The sequence below is a fragment of the Phycodurus eques genome, chromosome 1 (genome assembly GCF_024500275.1).
Source record: "Phycodurus eques isolate BA_2022a chromosome 1, UOR_Pequ_1.1, whole genome shotgun sequence".
Taxonomy (NCBI): domain Eukaryota; kingdom Metazoa; phylum Chordata; class Actinopteri; order Syngnathiformes; family Syngnathidae; genus Phycodurus; species Phycodurus eques.
In genome coordinates this window covers 48,860,337-48,881,350 of record NC_084525.1, presented here as the reverse complement: position 1 = coordinate 48,881,350, position 21,014 = coordinate 48,860,337, and the positions used below count along the sequence as shown (strand labels likewise).

At 42.5% G+C, this 21,014-nt stretch overlaps 1 protein-coding gene across 7 annotated transcripts in view; it reads right to left on the bottom strand.

The window, feature by feature from the left end:
• Positions 1 to 21,014, bottom strand: part of LOC133413220 (voltage-dependent calcium channel subunit alpha-2/delta-3-like) — a 101,395-nt gene that overhangs the window by 61,412 nt on the left and 18,969 nt on the right. For 6 of the 7 annotated variants that reach the window (XM_061697294.1, XM_061697301.1, XM_061697329.1 and 3 more), the window contains 2 exons: positions 18,624 to 18,740; positions 9,203 to 9,262 (listed from right to left, as the gene is read on the bottom strand). In XM_061697294.1, coding sequence (XP_061553278.1) covers positions 9,203 to 9,262; positions 18,624 to 18,740 — 177 coding nt within the window. The remainder of the gene's footprint in view (positions 1 to 9,202; positions 9,263 to 18,623; positions 18,741 to 21,014) is intronic. The other variant, XM_061697309.1, reaches the window with a different exon arrangement.

The following is a 21,014-nucleotide window of genomic DNA, read 5'->3' as shown; positions in this document are numbered from 1 at the left end:
AGCCCTACTGGGGTTATATCCCATTTGCATTTCTTTAATGTATTCAGGACCTATACTATTTAGTGATTTAAATAACAGTATCAGAACTTTAAAGTTTATTTTATAGCTGACTGGGAGCCAGTGTAGAGACTTTAGAATTGGAGTAATATCTGATTCTGACCTGATCTCTGATCTCTTTGTTTTGGTCAGAAACCGAGCTACAGCATTCTGAATGAGATGCAGCTGTTTAATGCTCTTTTGGGGGACTCCAGTCAGAAGACCATTACAACAGTCAAAACCTCCCCCTGAGGAAGAGCAAACCCGCTCAGCAAACCTGAACACAATGCCTCCGCTACTCAGGTAGGGAGCACAACAAACCACTTAAATCTAATGGTAACAAAGACAGAAATCACATGGGTTTTGGTTTGCACTTAGAAAGACACACCCTGGTACCTTATATGTCTTGCATGATCCATTGTTTGTCTACACTGTGAATGGCAGTTGTTTGGGTGTACCCTGCCTAGGCGTAGTCTCCAGCTCACCGAGGACCCTGAACCAGATAAACACTAGAAAAGTGTGCGTAAAGGGGTGTATAAGCATAGTAACACAAGGAGACACCGTGTTGCGTCTTTTATCAAATTGAATCGCATTAAATCACAAGGTAGCCACTTTAGCGAGCAGAAATCCAGTTTTTGTTTTTCTATGACATACTGTACATTTAAGCTGCTTTATTTTGGGTTGGACTTGGAAACTAGCTAGGCAGTGATTTGGAAGATTTACGTTTCATATATATCACATATTAGTTTTATGTAACCTTTGCATGTTTTATTGTTCCATAGCTCTTAGCACCCAGTACTTTTGTGTGTCCTTGCAAATGTGCTCAGGACTGTTTTGACTACTCCCTCTCATCATCCTCTGCATGCACCCATTCCCATAAAGATAGGTCGGAGTGCAGCTGGACGAAGCTAATTGTGTGAGAATGTTGGGGAATGAGAGGGCTGTATTTCTTTTCTTTTTTTCTTTTCTGCTCTGTCGCTCTCACTTCTGTATAACGGTGATTCTTTGCTTGCTCTTCAGTCAGGGGTAACAACTCGTGACGACTTGTACCTTTTCCTCTCTTTGCAAATATCTCTCTTTCTTTCTTTCTCGTAATAAACTCCCACAAAGACAAGATTGCTTCCTTACGTATTCTGTCAGAAAAATATTTGCCAAAACAGCAGCTACTATTAATTTCGAAGGTAATCGCACAAAAGTCATGCATTCATTTCATGACACCAGTCACTGTGCATGCATGTACCTGCGCCGTGTGCACGTGTAATCAACTGCGTGGACTAAAAAAAAACAAGAAAGGATAAGCCGCGTCCATGCTAATGGTGGGTAGCGTAAGGGAGTATTATTTTCATCAAATGTATTAATGAAAGACAAGTTTTTTCAGATACATTTGAATAAACAACCACACTGCTATCAATTACGGTATATCGGTACATTTACAAGGTCCCCATGCATTTTAATGGCACTCCTTTCCTGCTAATATGCCCTAATCTAATCTAGCCTTCCTACTGTATCGCTGCCTCTCGCTATTCTTTGCTTGGGCTGCTTCTGACGACCCAGTGTTCATTATCTTCGGTTCTCACCATTTGTCTTGTCCCCGAATTCAATTTCTCTTCTCTGAAACTACCTCAACCCAGTCCTCTTTCATGTTTTATTAACTTAATCTCTGTCTAGTTTCTCTTTTTAGTGGTTATGTACAAATCTCAAAATGAAAGTGATAATTTTTTTATTTTTTTTTACATATAGCTAAGTAGTTATAAACATGCAAACTGTGACCGATATAGCTGGAAATGTCATTAATATATATCCAGATTATCCTGGTGGGATACAAGACCTCCTGATAAAGTAATTGAACATTTATTGAATATTTAAACACAGTGACAAGACTTTAATCTATCTGTTCAAAGTATATGGAATGTACAGTGAGATGAAAGAAATACAGCAAACAGTGGTTAATGAGGCTCTTAATAGACTTATTTAAATTAATAGCATGTGGGCTTTAATTTTGATTTAAATTGCACCCATTAGCCTGGGAGTTTCAGCGGTTTTGGAGTGAGTGTGGGTGTGTAAATGTGTGCGTTTGCATCTGTGCAAGCTCCTGTGCGTGCGCGTGTGTGTGTGTGTATGCATGCGTGTCCATGTGTAGGTGTCTGTGTTAAGTCAATTATTCAATTCCAGTAGTACAGTCAGTGAAGGAGTGCCCAGTGCCACTAATGCAGTCCCTGATCATGGTGTTAACAACCTGATCTTTATGCCGAAAGACCACATATGCACCATCAGCACCCACTCAGTGTGGGCCAGAGAGAAGATGAGAGGATGAGGAGGGATAAAAGAGCAAGTAAAAAGTGCTGCATATCTTACTTCCCTGTTTCAAAAGATATATTTGCATACTCGTACATCTGCTCTGTGCCTTGTTTACCTTTCTTTCTTTCATTCTTTCTTTTTCTTTTAATCTGACGGTGTAAAACGTCTAGGTTTCATTAATATCTTCAAATGAATTTGCCACACTGATTGGTTATTACAGTATTTGATCTCTCTTTTGTTGTTGTAAGAATAAAATGCTAATTGTGCGCAGCAGGAAATCAGATAAATCCATCCATCCGTAAAACTGGTGGGATTATAAATTGAAAACAATCTGTGAGGGTCCAATATCAGAAAAAGCAACCTTTTTTTTTTCACTGATATACTAAGACCCCAAACGGGGTAAATTGTGTGTTCAGGCTTACGGATATTGCGCGCTCTTGGTGGTTGTGTTGCACGTGATCTGCTAAGATTGCAATATTTTACTACGATCCCAAACAGCAGGCATCTAATTGTTTGTTCGCTCACTCCAACAGATAGTGGGCGCTGTTGGCAACAGGTGTAAAAGTCGAGGAGACGGCTATATTTAGATGAGGATTTTGCGCTTTATGTTGCTCTTGTGGTTTGGGAGAAATTAAGGAGAGCACTGCAAGCACAAAAGGAGTTTTGAAGTGATGGAATTGGAAGTGTTTGTGAAAGACAAACAAAACAGTTTCAGGGGGGGGAATAAATAAATCTATTGCTCCGACAATTTGTGGAAAGCCAACAACAGCATAAAAGCATGTTTTGTCATGTGAATTGATTTATCTTTATCTATTGTTGAAATCCCTTGGTAACATTCTAATTTCATGAATCCAAAAAAATCCATCATGCTTAACTATAAGTTGGGGTGTTTTTGCTTATAGGCTTCATTTAGTTGTGATGAAATTAAACACTGGTGTGCGTTTACACTCCAAATACAGAACAATTGTTTTCTTGTGTCTAACAGTCTTTGCAACAGCCGTGTTTGGCATGTTTAGTATTTTGGCAAGAGGTATCGTAATAGCAATCGCCCTATTGCGGTGAAAGATTGCGACTAATTTCAAAATCTTGTTAGAGAATGTGGATAGGTACCCTTTGGCATACGGGAAAAGAGAATTCAAAGTTCGAAGACAAAAAGTCCAAATTTCCTCCTATAATGAAGGCACACACTTTATATAAACTATTTTCTGTTGGCTTCACGCACACACAAGAAAGCATAAAATTGAATCACAGCCAAGAGGAGGGCACCAGAAAGGACCGTGACGCCTCAACCCTCTGGTGTTCACTTTCAACTTCCACCACTCCCCGTGTGTGAAAATGTGACTAGAAAACAACCGGGGGCATGGATACAGGTAATTTGGGGGTAAACACAACAGTGGGAGAAAAAACCTGAGGGGAACTACTTTATGATTTGTACTCAATGCCCTTCTTTATGCAAAAAAAAAGACATCAACAAACAATGAAAAGGTAGGGCAAAGTGTAACAGTGGTGTTTATTGTTTTCCTTAAAACAGCTCTACTGCAGTCATACTGCTGTCTCAAGTATTTTTGTATTTCTGTGACTAGGTGAAGGCAAGGTATGTTCAGCCAAGAGGAACGACTAATGTACGAAGCCTCTGATTACACTGAGGTACAATAAATGTCATTATTAGTCGCCATCAGCATCTTTCCGCAGCCCATGTTCTGTCCACAGGAAATTAGTAATGAAGTCAATTACAGGATAATTATCTCTTCAGATGCTCCCTCAACTCAATAGGGGGATGTCATGCCAGTTAAGAACCAGCACGTGTTCATACAAGTGTAGTCAAACGTTTTGAAACATAAAACAAAAGAGAATGATCAAATATATTGCTATATTCTTTTTTAACCAAAGCACATAGCTTTGCCCTCGGAAAGTCTGTTTAGTTCGTGCTAACGAACATTGCAAAAAGAACTAGACGGGCTAACAAATAGCATCTGTGTGACGCTGCGAGAAGCCTTCATGTAGTTATGCGCATATCCGCCGATGACCGGCTGTCGGCAGCGGTCACTCAACGAGCTACGCACTTGATGGCAGAATCCCAATCGCGATCCAAATGCTGTACTCCGTGTTCCACTGTGTTTGTGTTGTTTTTCTTACCGCCACAGACCGATGACGTGGAACACATTTCCGAGTGTATCCATTTTTCATTTTCATTTTGACAAAGTAAACGCGCTGCAAATTTCGGACAAAATTTCCAGTGAACAAATGATCGTCAAAACCATCGAAGGTGAGTAAGATATGTTTTCGAATCCTATAATAATTATACAATTGAACCTTTTCTGGACTTTGCTGTGATTTATATATATATATATATATATATATATATATATATATTATTTTGCTGTGATTTATATGTATATTATATATATTTATTCCGAACGATGTTATTTAACAACTTGAACTTGCTGGTTCACTCTCAGCTCTTGATTTGTTTTCTTTCTATGTATGTTTCAAATTTGATTCATTAAAAATAATTAACATCATTATTATATGTTGTCTGTCTGTGTGTCCAGCAAGCTTTCCAATGATAGCAACCTTTTGAAAATAAAAATAATGCAGATTAAGAAAGTTACGGAAGTTTGAATGCTGGATTCAACATAAAGATCACACCTAATTAACAAATTCCAATCATTATTTTTTTTTTGGGGGGGTGGGCGGCTGGAACAGATTCAATACATTTGTTTGTTCATTTTAATGGGCATAGATGATTTGAGCAAAACGTATTACAAGTGTGGTTACGGAACAAATAAAACTCGTATCTCAAGGTGCCGTAACGTATTTTTAAAAATTTTAGTGAGCATTTTTTTCTCTTCTGTCCCTAATGGATTACAACGGTAAATCATATTTTGTTTTGGGGAAAATTATATTACAGTGTTGCTTCAATCTAATAAGTTACTTAGGCCGAAAAGAACAACACTACAGTATGTAAACAGTATAGTCGATTCAAAGCATAGAAGTAATCATTGTCATCGGAATTGTGCGCGTCTGATTATGCCGGCACCAGCACACGTCAAATATGCTTTGATCGAGCAAAACAAACAAACTGGCAAATCTACAAACATGTGACGTCGTCTATGCACTCCTTTGGTAATGCCATAGCTATACGATCATGGGAGGACAAAAATATGACATTTTTCTTCCCTCGTCCATTTTCAGGAAGCAGCACTAGGTTCTGCAATTGGTTGTTTGTCTCTGTCCTCCATGGATGGACTTCATTGGCTGCACAGGGCGTGGCAGACTGCTCTATTCGTTCCTGTTTACAGGACAAGAGCATTGCGGGTAAAAGAGCGAGGGAGGGAAATCAGAGCAGATTACCGTGCCAATTTCTCTTGGAAGCAGAAGAGCTCTGGAATGGATAGATAAGGAAATTCCAAGCAAACCCCTGCCAGCCAAATATGTATCCAATAGCCAAAAAAAACACACAAATACACCCTGAATCGTGATGGAGGAGGTTCCACCCTACAGGGTGGATGGGTATTTTTAACCCAGCTGGTGATAATTACCATTTATTTACCATGGTCTGCAATAGAAAGCGATATCAGAAATAACACCATTGGAGCTGTGTGCCAGGCACGCATGTATGCGAACCGATCCAGGTGTAGAAATACGTGAACAAAGATATATTCACAAGATTTGGGCAATTACCATTGAATTTAAATGCGGCGGGAGTGAAATTGTTGTTCTGCATCAAATGAGAACATTAAGTCTGCCATTGAGTGGATCAATCCTAGACTTAACCCGATGCCCTCCATCTTCCATGTCAGTGCTGCAGATTGATTACGATCCACGACCGCAGTACAACTAACGAATATTAGCGTGTCGCTTTCGTGTCATGGTAGAACAAAATGACTTTCTTTTGATGATGGTCTGAAATCCGGGTGCGATTTTTAATTAGGATGGTTTGGTCCTTCCCAGCATTATGTGCTCTAAGTGTTATATTCAAACACTTTATGTAACACAATTACCAACTTGGAGTTTATGTATTATTATGTTAGAAAATACTGACTGACTGTACAATGTAAACAACATTTGATTGGGATGATATTTTTCACCAGCTGTCTAGTAGTAAAATGTTTAAATGCACGTGTTGTTATATTACAACTGTGTTCATGGTGTGCTTTAATGAGTGTGGTTGGCTATTAAAAAAAAAAAAAAAAAAAAAAATCTGTGTCCTTGAGGCTAAAAGCTCTGTGATGGCCCCATTGCTTTTTTTCTCCCACAAATTGAAACGCAATAAAACAATACATCATACAGAAAATGCCCATGCCTTAATTTCTGATTCAAGGTTTTACCATTTCAGTGGTTTTATACAAAAAGAAGCAATGTCTAGCAATACTAGACATGGGAGCATAAAGAGAACACCTATTAAGCGATTGAAATTCAGAACACAGCCACTACGAGTAGTTTCAATAAATGGACCGTAGCATGAGCAGAAAATAACATGACAGTCACTCTGATACCTTGAACAGCTGACTGCATCAACACAAATTCACTGAGCACTTCCCCAGACTCAAAAGGTTGCTGAGGAGCAACTACTCGGCAAAGTCGGCTTTGCATCACATTTAAACCTCAACTTCCAGCTGGGTCTCCTCCTACGTTTCTAAACTCCCAACTGAGATGTGCACAGTAAAAAAATTAATAAATAACATGACAAGAGCACACAACCACACATACACATTGCTATTGCATTTCTTTCCCACCGCCGGCACATACACGAACATATAAAGCTAAATTGCCCTCTACAAATTAAAGCTGCTCAAATGGATTTGGAGCAGAACGGTGAGGGAAGAGAACGTGGTTCAGATAGTTATTAAGAAAGAGATATGACAGAGATGTAAACCAAGACATAATTTATGAACATTCAGCAAATAACATTCAAATGATTTATTCTTCTCTGAGAAAATTGATGAGTTTCCTCCCATGTATCGTTTAATCTTCTGTAACTATTAGAAAAGATCATCGTGCCTTTACACAAGAGGATGAAGGTTAGGATTTGTACGAGCACCTAATAGAGTTTCATCTCTGAGGTTACACGGTGGCTGCTGAATGCAAACAGCATCAACAATGAAGACAGAGGCAGATTTTTTACATATGCATATACATCATTTCTGGTGTATAATATAATTTTTTCCCCCCCAAAAAAATTCAGCAAAAGTTGACAGAGCGTATCATAAATAGGTATAAGGTTGTATAAACGTATATTGGTACCTAGGGGATGTGAAAAAGGTGTACTTTTATTTCAATGTGATATGTCTATGAATTTTCTGTTATGAATTTATATATGATATGGAAAACATTTTGTTGCTCACCGAGTTGCTGCGTTTGGAAATTCAATCTGACGCCCTAACTCTACTCTGAGAGTGCGCGTCTTCCGCACATCCGAACAATGTTTTGAGTTTCCGAACAGTCCAGAGTGTAGCAGAGCAGCGCCGGAGTACATTTGCGAACGCACCCCCGACAATCAAGATGGCCTCGCGGGCATTCAACGTCTTGGGCAGATTGATTTCTTGTGCTGCCACTTCGCAGAGCGCATCCCCCAAATTCAAAACATGTCAAGCAATCGAGGCGGGGGGAAAGCTACTTTCGCTGCTTTTAAAAAGAAAGTGATCACTGTTGCCGTGTCAGAAGGCAAGTGTGCAGCAGCTCGGCAGTTCAAAATAAACAAAACTAATGGAGGAAATCCAAGGAGAAGCTTCTACCCGGTGAGACTGTACAGTTTAAACCATAGGTGTCAAACTCAAGGCCCGGGGGCCAGATGCGGCCCGCCACATCATTTTCCGTGGCCCGCAAAAGCACATCATGCTCGTCAACTTGCATGATTTTTGCTAAAATCTGTACCCAAATTCCAAATTGTCATAATAGTAAACAATAATGTAGAGATATTGTATTTTTCTGTTACCAAACCCTTTTTCTACAGTAACTTAAACAATACTTGAACAAACTATTATCCTCTTCTTCTGATTTCAAAACTAGTTATCCCTCAATTTGTTGTGTAATGGTAATAATGTTTTGCTGATTTATATGGTTTCACTGTTGTAACGGCCCTCTGAGGGAAATCATAACTACAATGCGGCCCGAGACAAAAAAGAGTTTGACACCCCTGGTTTAAACAGTAGCGTAATATACATAGGTAGAAGGGAATTCTTGAATTTGGGGATGCATATTATACTCGAGAGCATATTATAAATGAGAAATTACAGTATGTAACATTCACTGGCAAAAGGTCACTCATGCTTCAGTACTACTTACTTGATTTAGTAAAGATTTTTGTGTTGTGGTGGCGAGCATCTGAGACTATCAAAGTACTTGCAACACTTCTGTCTGAAGTACTAGCATAAAGAGCTTTTACTGTTTTCGTTTTATATAAATTGTTTCTCATCAACGCATCTCGTCGGACAAATAAAAAATGGTTATTTGTCTTCATTTTCATTCCGCTGATCAATATTCAACACCACCCCTCGCAAAATGGACAGATGCAAAATTAGTATGTATGATAATTATGGCACCTTTAGATTTTAAATCATGCAGCTTTTTATGTAAGTCTGTTCATCTGTTGGCATGGTAACTTCTGGGGAACTGTGAGCACCTGATAGGATGACAGGTGCAAGATGAGACATTGACTGCAAAATTGAATTACTGAGAGATGTACAAGAGCAAAAAACAATTTTTAAAAAGTAAATCATGCAGAAGAATAGTCCTAATCCTTTCTTTGCCACTGTCATGGACTTCTTTGATACTTAAAATATATTATTTTGACTCTGACGAGTTTACCAGAACAAGCAATGTTGCTAATGACCGTGTGTTGACGACAGGAAGCGTGCATGCTCACCTGCAGGTCCGGATCTTCTTCGTGCTGTAGGTGGGCTTCCTCTGCCGCCACAACAAGTCTCTGGTGATGTAGAAGACAAGACCGTGTCAAAGCAGAAAGCATTTCAATAATGACGCTAAAATGAATGAAGATTGTCAACAAGTATACTAGACTAGATTAGAATAGCATAGAATAGAATAGAATAATCTTATTGTAAGAGCAGATACAATGAAATTGGGGTGCAGCGGCAAGATTTGAAGAATAAAAACGAGCAATAGAATTGAATACAAGCTTCACGAACGAGAAAATACTTAATACAAAATTATACGGTGCAAATGATAGTAAGGCACGTGTTCTATGCGCTGTATAGCAGTAAAGTCAGTGATGTTGATTGCACAAAATAAACAATACTAAACATTGACTCCCACTACCGTAAACATTGTGGATCAGATACCATTCAAAAGCAAGTTATTGCTCTGAAAAAAATATTTTCTATTGTGAATACAGCCAGTGCACTGTAATTCTATATTGGATTATTGACTTCCTTCCTTTGCCACGTTGGATTTCATTTAATCATGCACAAAAGTCTGTTTAGAACTCCACACAGCTGTTCTTGCTAGATCAATACTGAAAGCCATCAGGACAAACACAGAGCTGGCAGACATTTGGCCATCTTGTCAAAAGAGGCTATTTTCCTATTTTCCCCCGAGGCTATGTCTAAGTCACACAAGTCAGTGGACGTTATAAAAACAAACTCAATCTTCACTTGGTGCTGTTTTACACGTCGAAACTCACCCCAATAACCCGTAGCTGCTAATGTCTATTTATGGGTAACTGAGGGATTACAGACATGCAGCCACTGGCTTGGCTGGCTGTGCTTCACAGCTGGGTCTGGTGACTGCAGTTTTAGTAATGCATTTTCATTTCACATTTCCATTCAAATAACTTCATTGGTAAAACGACTGCAATTTCCCATCTTCACCTGTGCCGTGTTTGCATTTGCGTGTTACGCTATCCCTCACTGGCTGATTTAGGAAGCCAACGTGCTAATCCAATGCTGGCCAATCATTTCTCCACCACAGCAACACACCTGCCCGTTGAATAATGTTTCATATTATTCTGTAGTTGGTGACGCAGATACCATATATTTATTCATTTCTATGTTTATTCTGCTCTGTTTCTGACAAACCTTAACCTCTTCTATCTTAAACCGTAAAACCACACACATATGAGCATGAAGAGGCAGGTTGTGCATCTGCCTGAGAGCCGGAAAACAATGCCTTTGGAACACACAAAGATTGGGACAGTGTAGCGAGGGGAGGGAGAGAATGGAATAGGAAAGTCACTTTCTCTAAAGGTCTGAACACTTAGATTCCCTCTAACAGCAAAATGTCAGGCGCCACCTGTGAAGTTCATGTCAATAGAAATACTTCAAACTAGATTTTTGAGCGACTGGGTGGTGTGAGGATGTGTGTGCGTGCCTGGTCGACTGCGTTTCCCCCATTTGTGATGTTTTAAGATATTAGCCCTTATTCTCTATTCTGCTGCCACTTTTTGCAAATGTCACTGCATGTGTGACTGAATGTAAATTGTTTTGACTCTGTGTGTGTGTGTACGTGTGTCTGCATGTGTGCGTGTGTGTCACTTTCATGAAGACGTTCATCAAGCTAGAGTCTTCTCAGAGAACCACAAGAAAATGTTGAAGGTAAAGGTGTAAAATAAGGTAAAGGTGCAAAATAAGTTCACTATACATAAACCATTCCTAAGGAGCAGTGCATAGCAGTTTAAAAAAAAAATGTTACCCGCACTACCAACCCTCCAAAAACTTTCAGGAAATGTGTTTTGTAGTGGCTTAATCCTGCTAAAAAATAATGAAAACAGAACCATCCTTGGCATCAGTAATTATTTCACAGTACATACTGTATAATTCTCTAACCTGAAGCAATTACTATCTCTCCCTTCAATGAAATCCATTTTCTCTTCCCATTTAATCATTTTCATCACACCCCTGTCCCAAAGTCAAGTAAATTCCTCTGACATTTTGCACTCATTTAGCACCTTTCATTATGTGACAACCTGTGATTAGAATTTGCCTGATAAAGGATTTTGATTGTTTACTTTTGAAAATCAAATGAGACCCCCGTTTCAGCAGTCAACTTGATTGGCTCATTGTTCTTGAAGACATACATGTTCCTCCACTGGAAGAATAATTAAATGCAAGCTAAACCGCAGCTGGATCAGGCTCAATCTGCTAGATCTTTCGCTATAAATTTGATGTTTGGCTTGAGGTTGCACTGGGATCAGCACTGTTTAGCTGTTCAATAGGACTGGGGACAGCAATTAATATTGCTAGAGCTCCCAGTAGAGAGTTGCAGCCTCGACAAAATGGAAAAGGACTCAGTTTCACTTTGCTTCCTGTGCTTGGCACATCGGCATTGACTCAGAGCCAATAGGACAAAAGGATATCGGTGGAACAGAAACAAAGCAAACATGAAAGGAGACAGCATGTCCTGCATTACATCAGCAACTGCCTTTCCTTCAAACTTTACACAATTGTTTTTCTTTACTTCACAGGCCTCTTTTCCACCGTTCATGACTCCATTTACCTTTCATTTTTCAAGAAAAATTTCATTCATCTAAGAAAAATGGTACATTTGACTCAACTCTCACCTTTCACTTGCAAATTAAGAATATTACAAAAACAAAGATTTTTCGTCCCCGCAATATTGCTAAGATACGACTTATTCTGTCCGCAAGTGACACAGAGATCATAGTCCATGCATTTGTCACGTCTCACATTGACTATTGTCCATCCATCCATCCATTTTCTACCGCTTATCCGGGTCGGGTCGCGGGGGCGGTTGCTTTAGCAGGGACGCCCAGACTTCCCTCTCCCCAGCCACTTCATCCAGCTCTTCTGGGGGGGATCCCGAGGCGTTCCCAGGCCGTAGTCTCTCCAGCGTGTCCTGGGTCGTCCCCGGGGTCTCCTCCCGGTGGGACGTGCCCGGAACACCTCACCAGGGAGGTGTCCGGAGGCATCCGAATCAGATGCCCCAGCCACCTCATCTGGCTCCTCTCAATGCGGAGGAGCAGCGGCTCTACTCTGAGATCCTCCCGGATGACCGAGCTTCTCACCCGATCTCTAAGGGAAAGCCCGGACACCCTGCGGAGGAAACTCATTTCGGCCGCTTGTAACCGAGATCTCGTTCTTTCGGTCACGACCCACAGCTCATGACCATAGGTGAGGGTAGGAACGAAGATCGACCGGTAAATTGAGAGCTTTGCCTTTCGGCTTAGCTCCTTCTTTACCACAACGGACCGATACAAAGTCCGCATCACTGCAGACGCTGCTCCGATCCGCCTGTCGATCTCCCGTTCCATTCTTCCCCAAGATACTTGAACTCCTCCACTTGGGGCAGGATCTCATCCCCGACCTGGAGAGGGCATGCCACCCTTTTCCGACTGAGGACCATGGTCTCAGATTTGGAGGTGCTGATTCTCATCCCAGCCGCTTCACACTCGGCTGCGAACTGCTCCAGTGAGAGTTGGAGCTCACGGCTTGATGAAGCCAACAGAACCACATCATCAGCAAAAAGCAGAGATGCAATACTGAGGCCACCAAACCGAACCCCCTCTACGCCGAGAAATTCTGTCCATAAAAGTTAGAATCGGCGACAAAGGGCAGCCTTCTTGGCGGAGTCCAACCCGCACCGGGAACGAGTCCGACTTACTGCCGGATATGCGGACCAAACTCTGACTGCGGTCATATAGGGACCGAACAGCCCGTATCAGGGGATTCGGTACCCCATACTCCTAAAGCACCCTCCACAGGACTCCCCGAGGGACACGGTCGAACGCCTTCTCCAAGTCCACAAAACACATGTAGACTGGTTGGGCGAACTCCCATTCACCCTCGAGGACCCTGCCGAGGGTGTAGAGCTGGTCCACTGTTCCACGGCCAGGACGAAAACCACACTGCTCCTCCTGAATCTGAGATTCGACTTCCCAACGGACCCTCCTCTCCAGCACCCCTAAATAGACCTTACCAGGGAGGCTGAGCAGTGTGATCCCCCTGTAGTTGGAACACACCCTCCGGTCCCCCTTCTTAAAAAGGGGGACCACCACCCCAGTCTGCAAATCCAGAGGCACTGTCCCCGATGTCCACGCGATGTTGCAGAGGCGTGTCAACCAGGACAGCCCCACAACATCCAGAGCCTTTAGGAACTCCGGGCGAATCTCATCCACCCCCGGGGCCCTGCCACCGAGGAGATTTTTAACTCCCTCGGTGACCTCAAACCCAGAGATAGGAGAGCCCGCCTCAGAGAACCCACACTCTGCTTCCTCATGGGAAGGCGTGTCGGTGGAATTGAGGAGGCCTTCGAAGTATTCTCCCCACCGACTCACAACGTCCCGAGTCGAGGTCAGCAGCGCCCCATCCCCACTATACACAGTGTTGGTGGTGCACTGCTTTCCTGTCCTGAGACGTCGGATGGTGGACCAGAATTTCCTCGAAGCCGTCCGGAAGTCTTTCTCCATGGCCTCACCGAACTCCTCCCATACCCGAGTTTTTGCTTCAGCGACCACCAGAGCTGCATTCCGCTTGGCCAGCCGGTACCCATCAGCTGCCTCAGGAGTCCCACAGGCCAAAAAGGCCCAATAGGACTCCTTCTTCAGCTTGACGGCATCCCTCACCGTTGGTGTCCACCAACGGGTTCGGGGATTGCCGCCACGACAGGCACCGACCACCTTACGGCCACGGCTCCGGTCGGCCGCCTCAGCAATGTAGGCGTGGAACATGGTCCACTCGGACTCGATGTCCCCAGCCTCCCCCGGAACATGAGCAAAGTTCTGTCGGAGGTGGGAGTTGAAACTCCTTCTGACAGGGGATTCTGCCAGACGTTCCCAACAGACCCTCATAATACGTTTGGGCCTGCCTCGTCGGACCGGCATCTTCCCCCACCATCGGAGCCAACTCACCACCAGGTGGTGATCAGTTGACAGCTCCGCCCCTCTCTTCACCCGAGTGTCCAAGACATGTGGCCGCAAGTTCGATGACACGACCACAACGTCGATCATCGAACTGCGACCTAGGGTGTCCTGGTGCCAAGTGCACCTGTGGACACCCTTATGCTTGAACATGGTGTTCGTTATGGACAATCCATGATGAGCATAGAAGTCCAATCTGATCGGGGGGGCCGTTCCTCCCAATCACACCCTTCCATGTCTCACTGTCATTGCCCACGTGAGCATTGAAGTCCCCCAACAGAACAATGGAGTCCCCAGCGGGAGCGCTCTCCAGCACCCCCTCCAAGGACTCCAAAAAGGGCGGGTACTCTGAACTGCTGTTTGGTGCATTGGCACAAACAACAGTCAGGACCCGTACTCCCACCCGAAGGTGGAGGGAGGCTACCCTCTCGTCCACCGGGATGAACCCCAACGTACAGGTGCCGAGCCGGGGGGCAATAAGTATACCCACACCTGCTCGGCGCCTCTCACCGTAGGCAACTCCAGAGTGGAAGACAGTCCAACCCCTCTCGAGCGGACTGGTACCAGAGCCCAAGCTGTGTGTGGAGGCGAGTCCGACTATATCTAGTCGGAACTTCTCGACCTTACACACCAGCTCGGGCTCCTTCCCTGCCAGAGAGGTGACATTCCACGTCCCTAGAGCCAGCTTCTGTAGCCGGGGATCGGATCGCCAAGGTCCCGGCCTTCGGCCACCGCCCAGCTCACACTGCACCCGACTTGCGGTTGCATTTGTCGGACACTCGGGTGAAGAGAAGGGTGGCGCCGTCAACATGTCTCTGATGTCAAAAACATTCTGAGGGAATGTATGGCAGAGTCCCCTGTCATAAGGGGTTTTAAGTCCCACCTTTGACAGACTTTAGGACACGGGGGCGAACCTGAGTCATGGCCGCACTTGTTCTCATGGCAGTAATCCCCAAACCTGTTAGTGGAAACCAGTGGTGAGGGATGCCGTCAAGCTCAAGAAAATATCTCATTGGCCCTTTTGGGGGGCTATGGGACTCCGGAGGCAGGTGATGAGTCCTGGCAGGCAAAGCGGATTGCAACTTTCGTGGTCGCTGAGGAAAAACTTGGACGTGGGAGGAGATCAATTCAAAGCACATGAATAAACCGCATTTGCAAATACAGTACAGCTACAGTTCAAGAAATACAACTTTATAAGAATATTCATCTGCAAGCGATGATTGTATGTATTTTTGAAAACCTGTATTAAATAATCCTGGTGCCTGCTGTAATAATTAGAATTTTAAATTCATGGAAAGAGAAATTACATTTGTATGTGTGTGCTTTTATTTGTCACATATCACCATGGACATGTCCCCTGCTCACCACTGGTAATCAGGTTGAAGACTACACAGGAGTGACTCCCACAGGAAAAAAAGGATATTAGGAGGTACGGACTGATTGAAGAAAATGTGCCATTAAAGGACAAACAGTGCTGAAAATTGAGGCTTTTGAAGGGCATAGACTACGGCTCAACTTCAAACAGTTACAAGAGCTCCACTTTAACTTGGATAACACACAGTAGTTGCTGGTTCCTTGTAAGCATGTGTTGGCATACAAATATGGACAGTCCATTTTTACTGTCTATGCAACAGTGGTGGTGAAAACTAAGACGCTAAAATACAACCACAAAAATAAAACGAAATACAAACAACCAGTTTCATAAACACACACACAAGCTGACAAGTAGTGCTTTGTCATACCATCACCCCCTTTTCAAATCAAAACCATTACTGTATCACACAATTTCAACTAAAGATTACTTTAAAAAAAAAAGATGCATATTTACAGGTGCACTTCTTGTCCCTCGGCAGGTGGCAGCGAGAGATAAAGAGGGGGAATTGATAAAGAGACTGGGAGATAAAACTACGGTGACGGACAGGGCTGAGCGCCTGCACGGAAATTGAATCTCTGGAGCGCCTCATACACGGTCCCCAAAAAAAACAAAAAAAAAGGAGGAAACAACAGGGATGAGACAGCGAGAGAGAGAAACCAGACAAAAGAGAGAGGGATTTTTGAGGACAGCTGCGAGCATGCAAGCTCGGACTGACAGATTAGAGTTTTGCTCATATAGGCAGAGGGAAATTGGATAGAATGTGAGATGAAGAGAGGGGACTTGCCATGGACTCCCATTGTGTGTTCATGACTAATAATTCAGCGAAAGGTGAGAAAATGAGGAAGGTGGCCATGAAGTGGAACAATGATAGCACCTGATAAGGAGTAAAGTCTCCATTCCCTTTCTTCCCTTATCCACATTTCCAAGTTTCTCTTTAATTTTTTATTTTTTTTTCTGTCTTCATCATTTCCTGTATCAACATCTATATGGCGCTTCCATCTTATCAAATACCACCAGACATATCGAGCCTTTTTTTTTTCATCAATACAAGTTCCATTTTTATGGTGTCATTGTTTTGGGAAACATACTTAGCCCAAACATTAGACTTTTCTGTTGGACATCTGCCTTTTTACAGCATTCAATTACATTTGTCATGAATAGCAGCAATTTTTATTTTAGGAACGAAAGTAATACTTGCATGCTCATAAAATAAGTGTTTTTGTTGTTTTTGCTGCTGTTTTGTTATGGCTGCATATGAACCACCCACACTTCAGCCAACATTGTTGCTCACAGTGTCAGTGCCTCAGTGTAAATCTTTTTTTACATTGGTGTTAATTGACTATAGACCGGCTCTATCCCCTCTCTTAGCTCTCAGAACATTTACTTCACACTCACAATCCCCTGAGATGAACAATTATCAGGCATTCTGCATCCAGGAAGAGGGCTTGAGAGGAGCCATTAACCCACGGAGTCCTTATATCTACAGGCTACAGAAATTGTTTTGGTTTCAAGTACTGTTGTGTTAAAGAAACAAAAACCTGCAATGGTTATCGAAATAATTTAAAACTGACAACTGAAATTTAAATTTCCAAAACGCATACTGACAAGCCTATTTGGCAAGTCAGATCAGCTCTATGTGTCCAGATGGAAAAATGAAGCACATACTGGAACAAGCATGCAAAGTCATCAAATGATAAAATAATAATAATAATAATAATAACAGAATGGAGGCAGAGGCAAAGCTAAAACATGTAAATGGTTTAGCACCATCTGTGCTTGTCTATCTTCTGCCTGCCCTCCCTTGACTGGACTCTCCCAGAGAAATCTAATTTGTGTTACCAGTACCATTTTGCCCTGATAGGATCTATCACCTGGAGCGACAGGAGCACGCAACAGACCAGCACACACGTGCACATTCACAGACCTGCAGATGTGCTCACAGAACATAGTCACAAAAACAGCATTGAGAATCTATCATGCATTTTGAGCAACATACAGTATTAAAGGCAAAACAAAACCTTTATGTTGTTGTTGATGTTAAAGGTTTTTCCATACTATCAGAAGAATTTGGGATTAGAAAGACTTCAATCATTCAGTCAAACTAAGGACCCTAAACAAGAAGAAATAGCGATAGCACAAGCAGTCCAGACCTTTCTCCCACTGAAAATGTGTGCAGGCACATTATGACGCACAAAATATGACAACAGAGACCCCAGACTAGTGAGCAACTGAAGTTGTAGCTCAAGCAAAAATGAGAAAGAATTCCACCTACAAAGCTTCAACCATTAGTGTCCTCAGTGCCCAAATGCTTATTGAGTGTCGTTAAAAGGAAAGGTGATGTAACACAGTGGTAAATGTGCGCCTATCCGAGTAAATTTTTGCAGAAAAAAATATCAGTTTGAACATTATATATCTTGTCTTTGTAGCGTATTCAATTGAATATATGTAGTAGGTTGAAAAGCATTTGCAAATCTTTGTATTCTGTTTTTTTTTTTGTTTTATACAATGTCCCAACTGCACTGGACTTGGGGTTGGAAGATAAATAAAGTGAAACAACCTTTCTTGCGTTGTTAACTTTCGCCTGACACCCTTGGGAATTGTGGACATGCAGATATGTAACTTTACAAAGTTAAGGTAAGTTCAACTGAATTGAATAAATGTTTTCATTCATTCATCTTCCGTTCCGCTTATCCTCACGCGGGCGCTGGAGCCTATCCCAGCAATCTTTGGGCGGGAGGCCGGGTACACCCTGAACTGGTCGCCAGCCAGTCGCAGGGGACATATAAACAAACACATTCACACCTGCGGGCAATTTAGAGTCCTCAATCAACCTACCATGCATGTTTTTGGTATGTGGGAGGAAACCGGAGTGCCCGGAGAAAACCCACGCAGGCACGTGGAGATCATGCAAACTCCACACAGGCGGGACCGGGATTTGAACCCCAGTCCTCAAAACTGTGAGGCAGATGTGTTAACCAGTCGTCCACCGCCTGAATAAATGTTTTATTGTTTTATAATTGACTCATCTTCTTACTGGTTGAATTCATTGTATGCTTCAATACAATACAGTATGTGTAGTACCTTCATTGCCTGGGCTTTCTTATGAAACATCTCCTCCATGTTCTGGGCCAGTCTCTTCACTAGACGCAGACCATCAATCTCCTCCACACGCACAGCCCTGTCGAACTCCTTGTATTTCTGCATGGGTGGGGGAGGGGGTGGGGGGGGGGGGGAATGGTGTAACGCAACCATTAGCACCACCATCTTCACTGATAATATTTTATTCATATCTGACAAATGAGCATGAAAATTGGATATTTGACAGGGTAATTTTATTGTATTGTAAAGAACAATTAATCATTTGAAACTAGTAATTTTTTTAAATGAAAAGATTAAACTACCCACAACTAATACTAGAAACGTGCTTATTTCTGTTGCATTTGGTGTGTTAATGTTGCAAAAAAAAAAAAAAGAGTCCACGTTGCACACTTACAGTACATGCTATTATCTATAGTATCACAAAAAGTTGGAGCTATTCGGCCTCAGTGTAAAATTTCGGGATAAACCTAAATGCACTGTCACCTTTACAGGTGAACTTGATATGACCTTCTCAAAACTCTTGAAAGCACATATACAACTGTTAAAAGTTTCAGTACTTTTTGGATAACTAACAAGCAGCTAAACGGCAAAACTCACAACTGGTGTTTGATCCATGAATCGACGAATAAAATTCCTGCTATAGCAATATCAAATCAAGCAGCTCAGCCAAGACATTTATCAGCCACCTTCACATTTTACCAACCACACAGGAAGTGGCAGTGACACACCACTTCCTCGCTTACTGCCCCACGCAGAATCCCATTATCCCACTAAAAATCCATTCACACACGCTTGCCATCAACAGCACCTTAACTTGAGACAGTGACATTAAATCCGGTTAATTCCAACCACCACACATAACCCCACACACGTTTTGTTGTTAAGTAAGACGGATCTATGTCCCCATAATATGAGGAATACCTGATCAAATTTACATACACGCACACACAGATGAGCAAGGGAGCTTATACTATATGATTTTCTAAAATATGTGCAAAGCTCCTGGTAGGGATTTTTCACTCTTGAGGGGATTCAATGGGAGATTACGGTCAGATCATATGGTGTGCCCTCCCATCTTCTAGGCACATGCTCTAAGATGCTCCTGCACGGCAGCAGACAAAAGAGCAGGGTGACAGGAGGGACGAGTTCGTGGGAGGGTGGGAATTGATCCAGCAGTTTTTGAGATTCAAGTCATTGGCTGAGAAGAAACAGACTGTTCTCATAAGAATGTAGTATGACGTTGTAATGCATTATACTTAAAAGAAAATATATATTTTGGCTTGCTTGATTGTGCTTAAACATATTGAGGATTTGTAACGAATATGTCCTAGCAATGAATACATGGACAAATGTAGTGCTTTATGGCCAAGTGTAAGGTTTTCAGGCACGTTAAATGCATGGCCATGATTTTTGTGATGCGTGTGTGTGGAGGCACACCAGCTTTTATTGAATTTGAATTCAATTTTTTATTGAATTTGAGCAGGTGCAGTGAGTCTTGAGGTGCTGGAACAAGACAGTTGTAAACTGACAACAAACAGTGCTAACAAGAGCTGAAGAAAAGACTTTGTGGTCGTTTCAAGTTGTAATGCAACAAAATTGGTACACTCTCGACTGCAAATGCACTGAGCAAGATCACACACGCCAGAAAACACATACACACAAAGATATACAGTATATAGAAATATATATATGTGATATACAGTAGTAAGTATACTACGGCAAGAGATAATTCAGGCATTTAAAGGTCAGAGGACAAAGGTGTTAAAAATGTTCTTTTCTTACACCATTCCAAAGTGATTATATAGCGGATATACAGCAGTTAACGCAATAAATATGACGCAGAAGCTTCTGGTTTTGCATCTAGCGCCTTCCAGCCTTCGGCTCTATCCGGCACTGTGACGCAACACGAGCCAAACAGCCTGTTCATTCGGCGTTGTGTGCTGTTGTTCCGGTCCTTATGATTTAGCGATGTCACGATGGCTTATTGTGTGGCATTTTGGTTGTACAGGCAGTGGCAAGAGTTGTTTTGGCTTTCCAAGTGAAAAAGAAAGACGTGACCAGTGGAGAGTGAAAGTCACTCGACGGGGGAAGAAACGTGCTCAGCTGTGGGTGCTTTGCAAGCATTCCAAACTGTGCCGATCCCTTCGAACCGGCGTGTTTTGAGTAATACTTAGCAGAAAGCATTGGATACAGAGGTAGAGGCTGAAACCAGCTGCGGTGCCAACTATTTTTCCTACGGCCATCGGGACCTCAACCGCCTGCAAGAGAAGTAATTTTCGCAGCCGCCACGGTGCAGCGGCGAAGCGGCGCAGACGAGAGGTGAGGATGTCCTTGTATATACCTACGACTCTATTATGGTTGTATATACCTGCG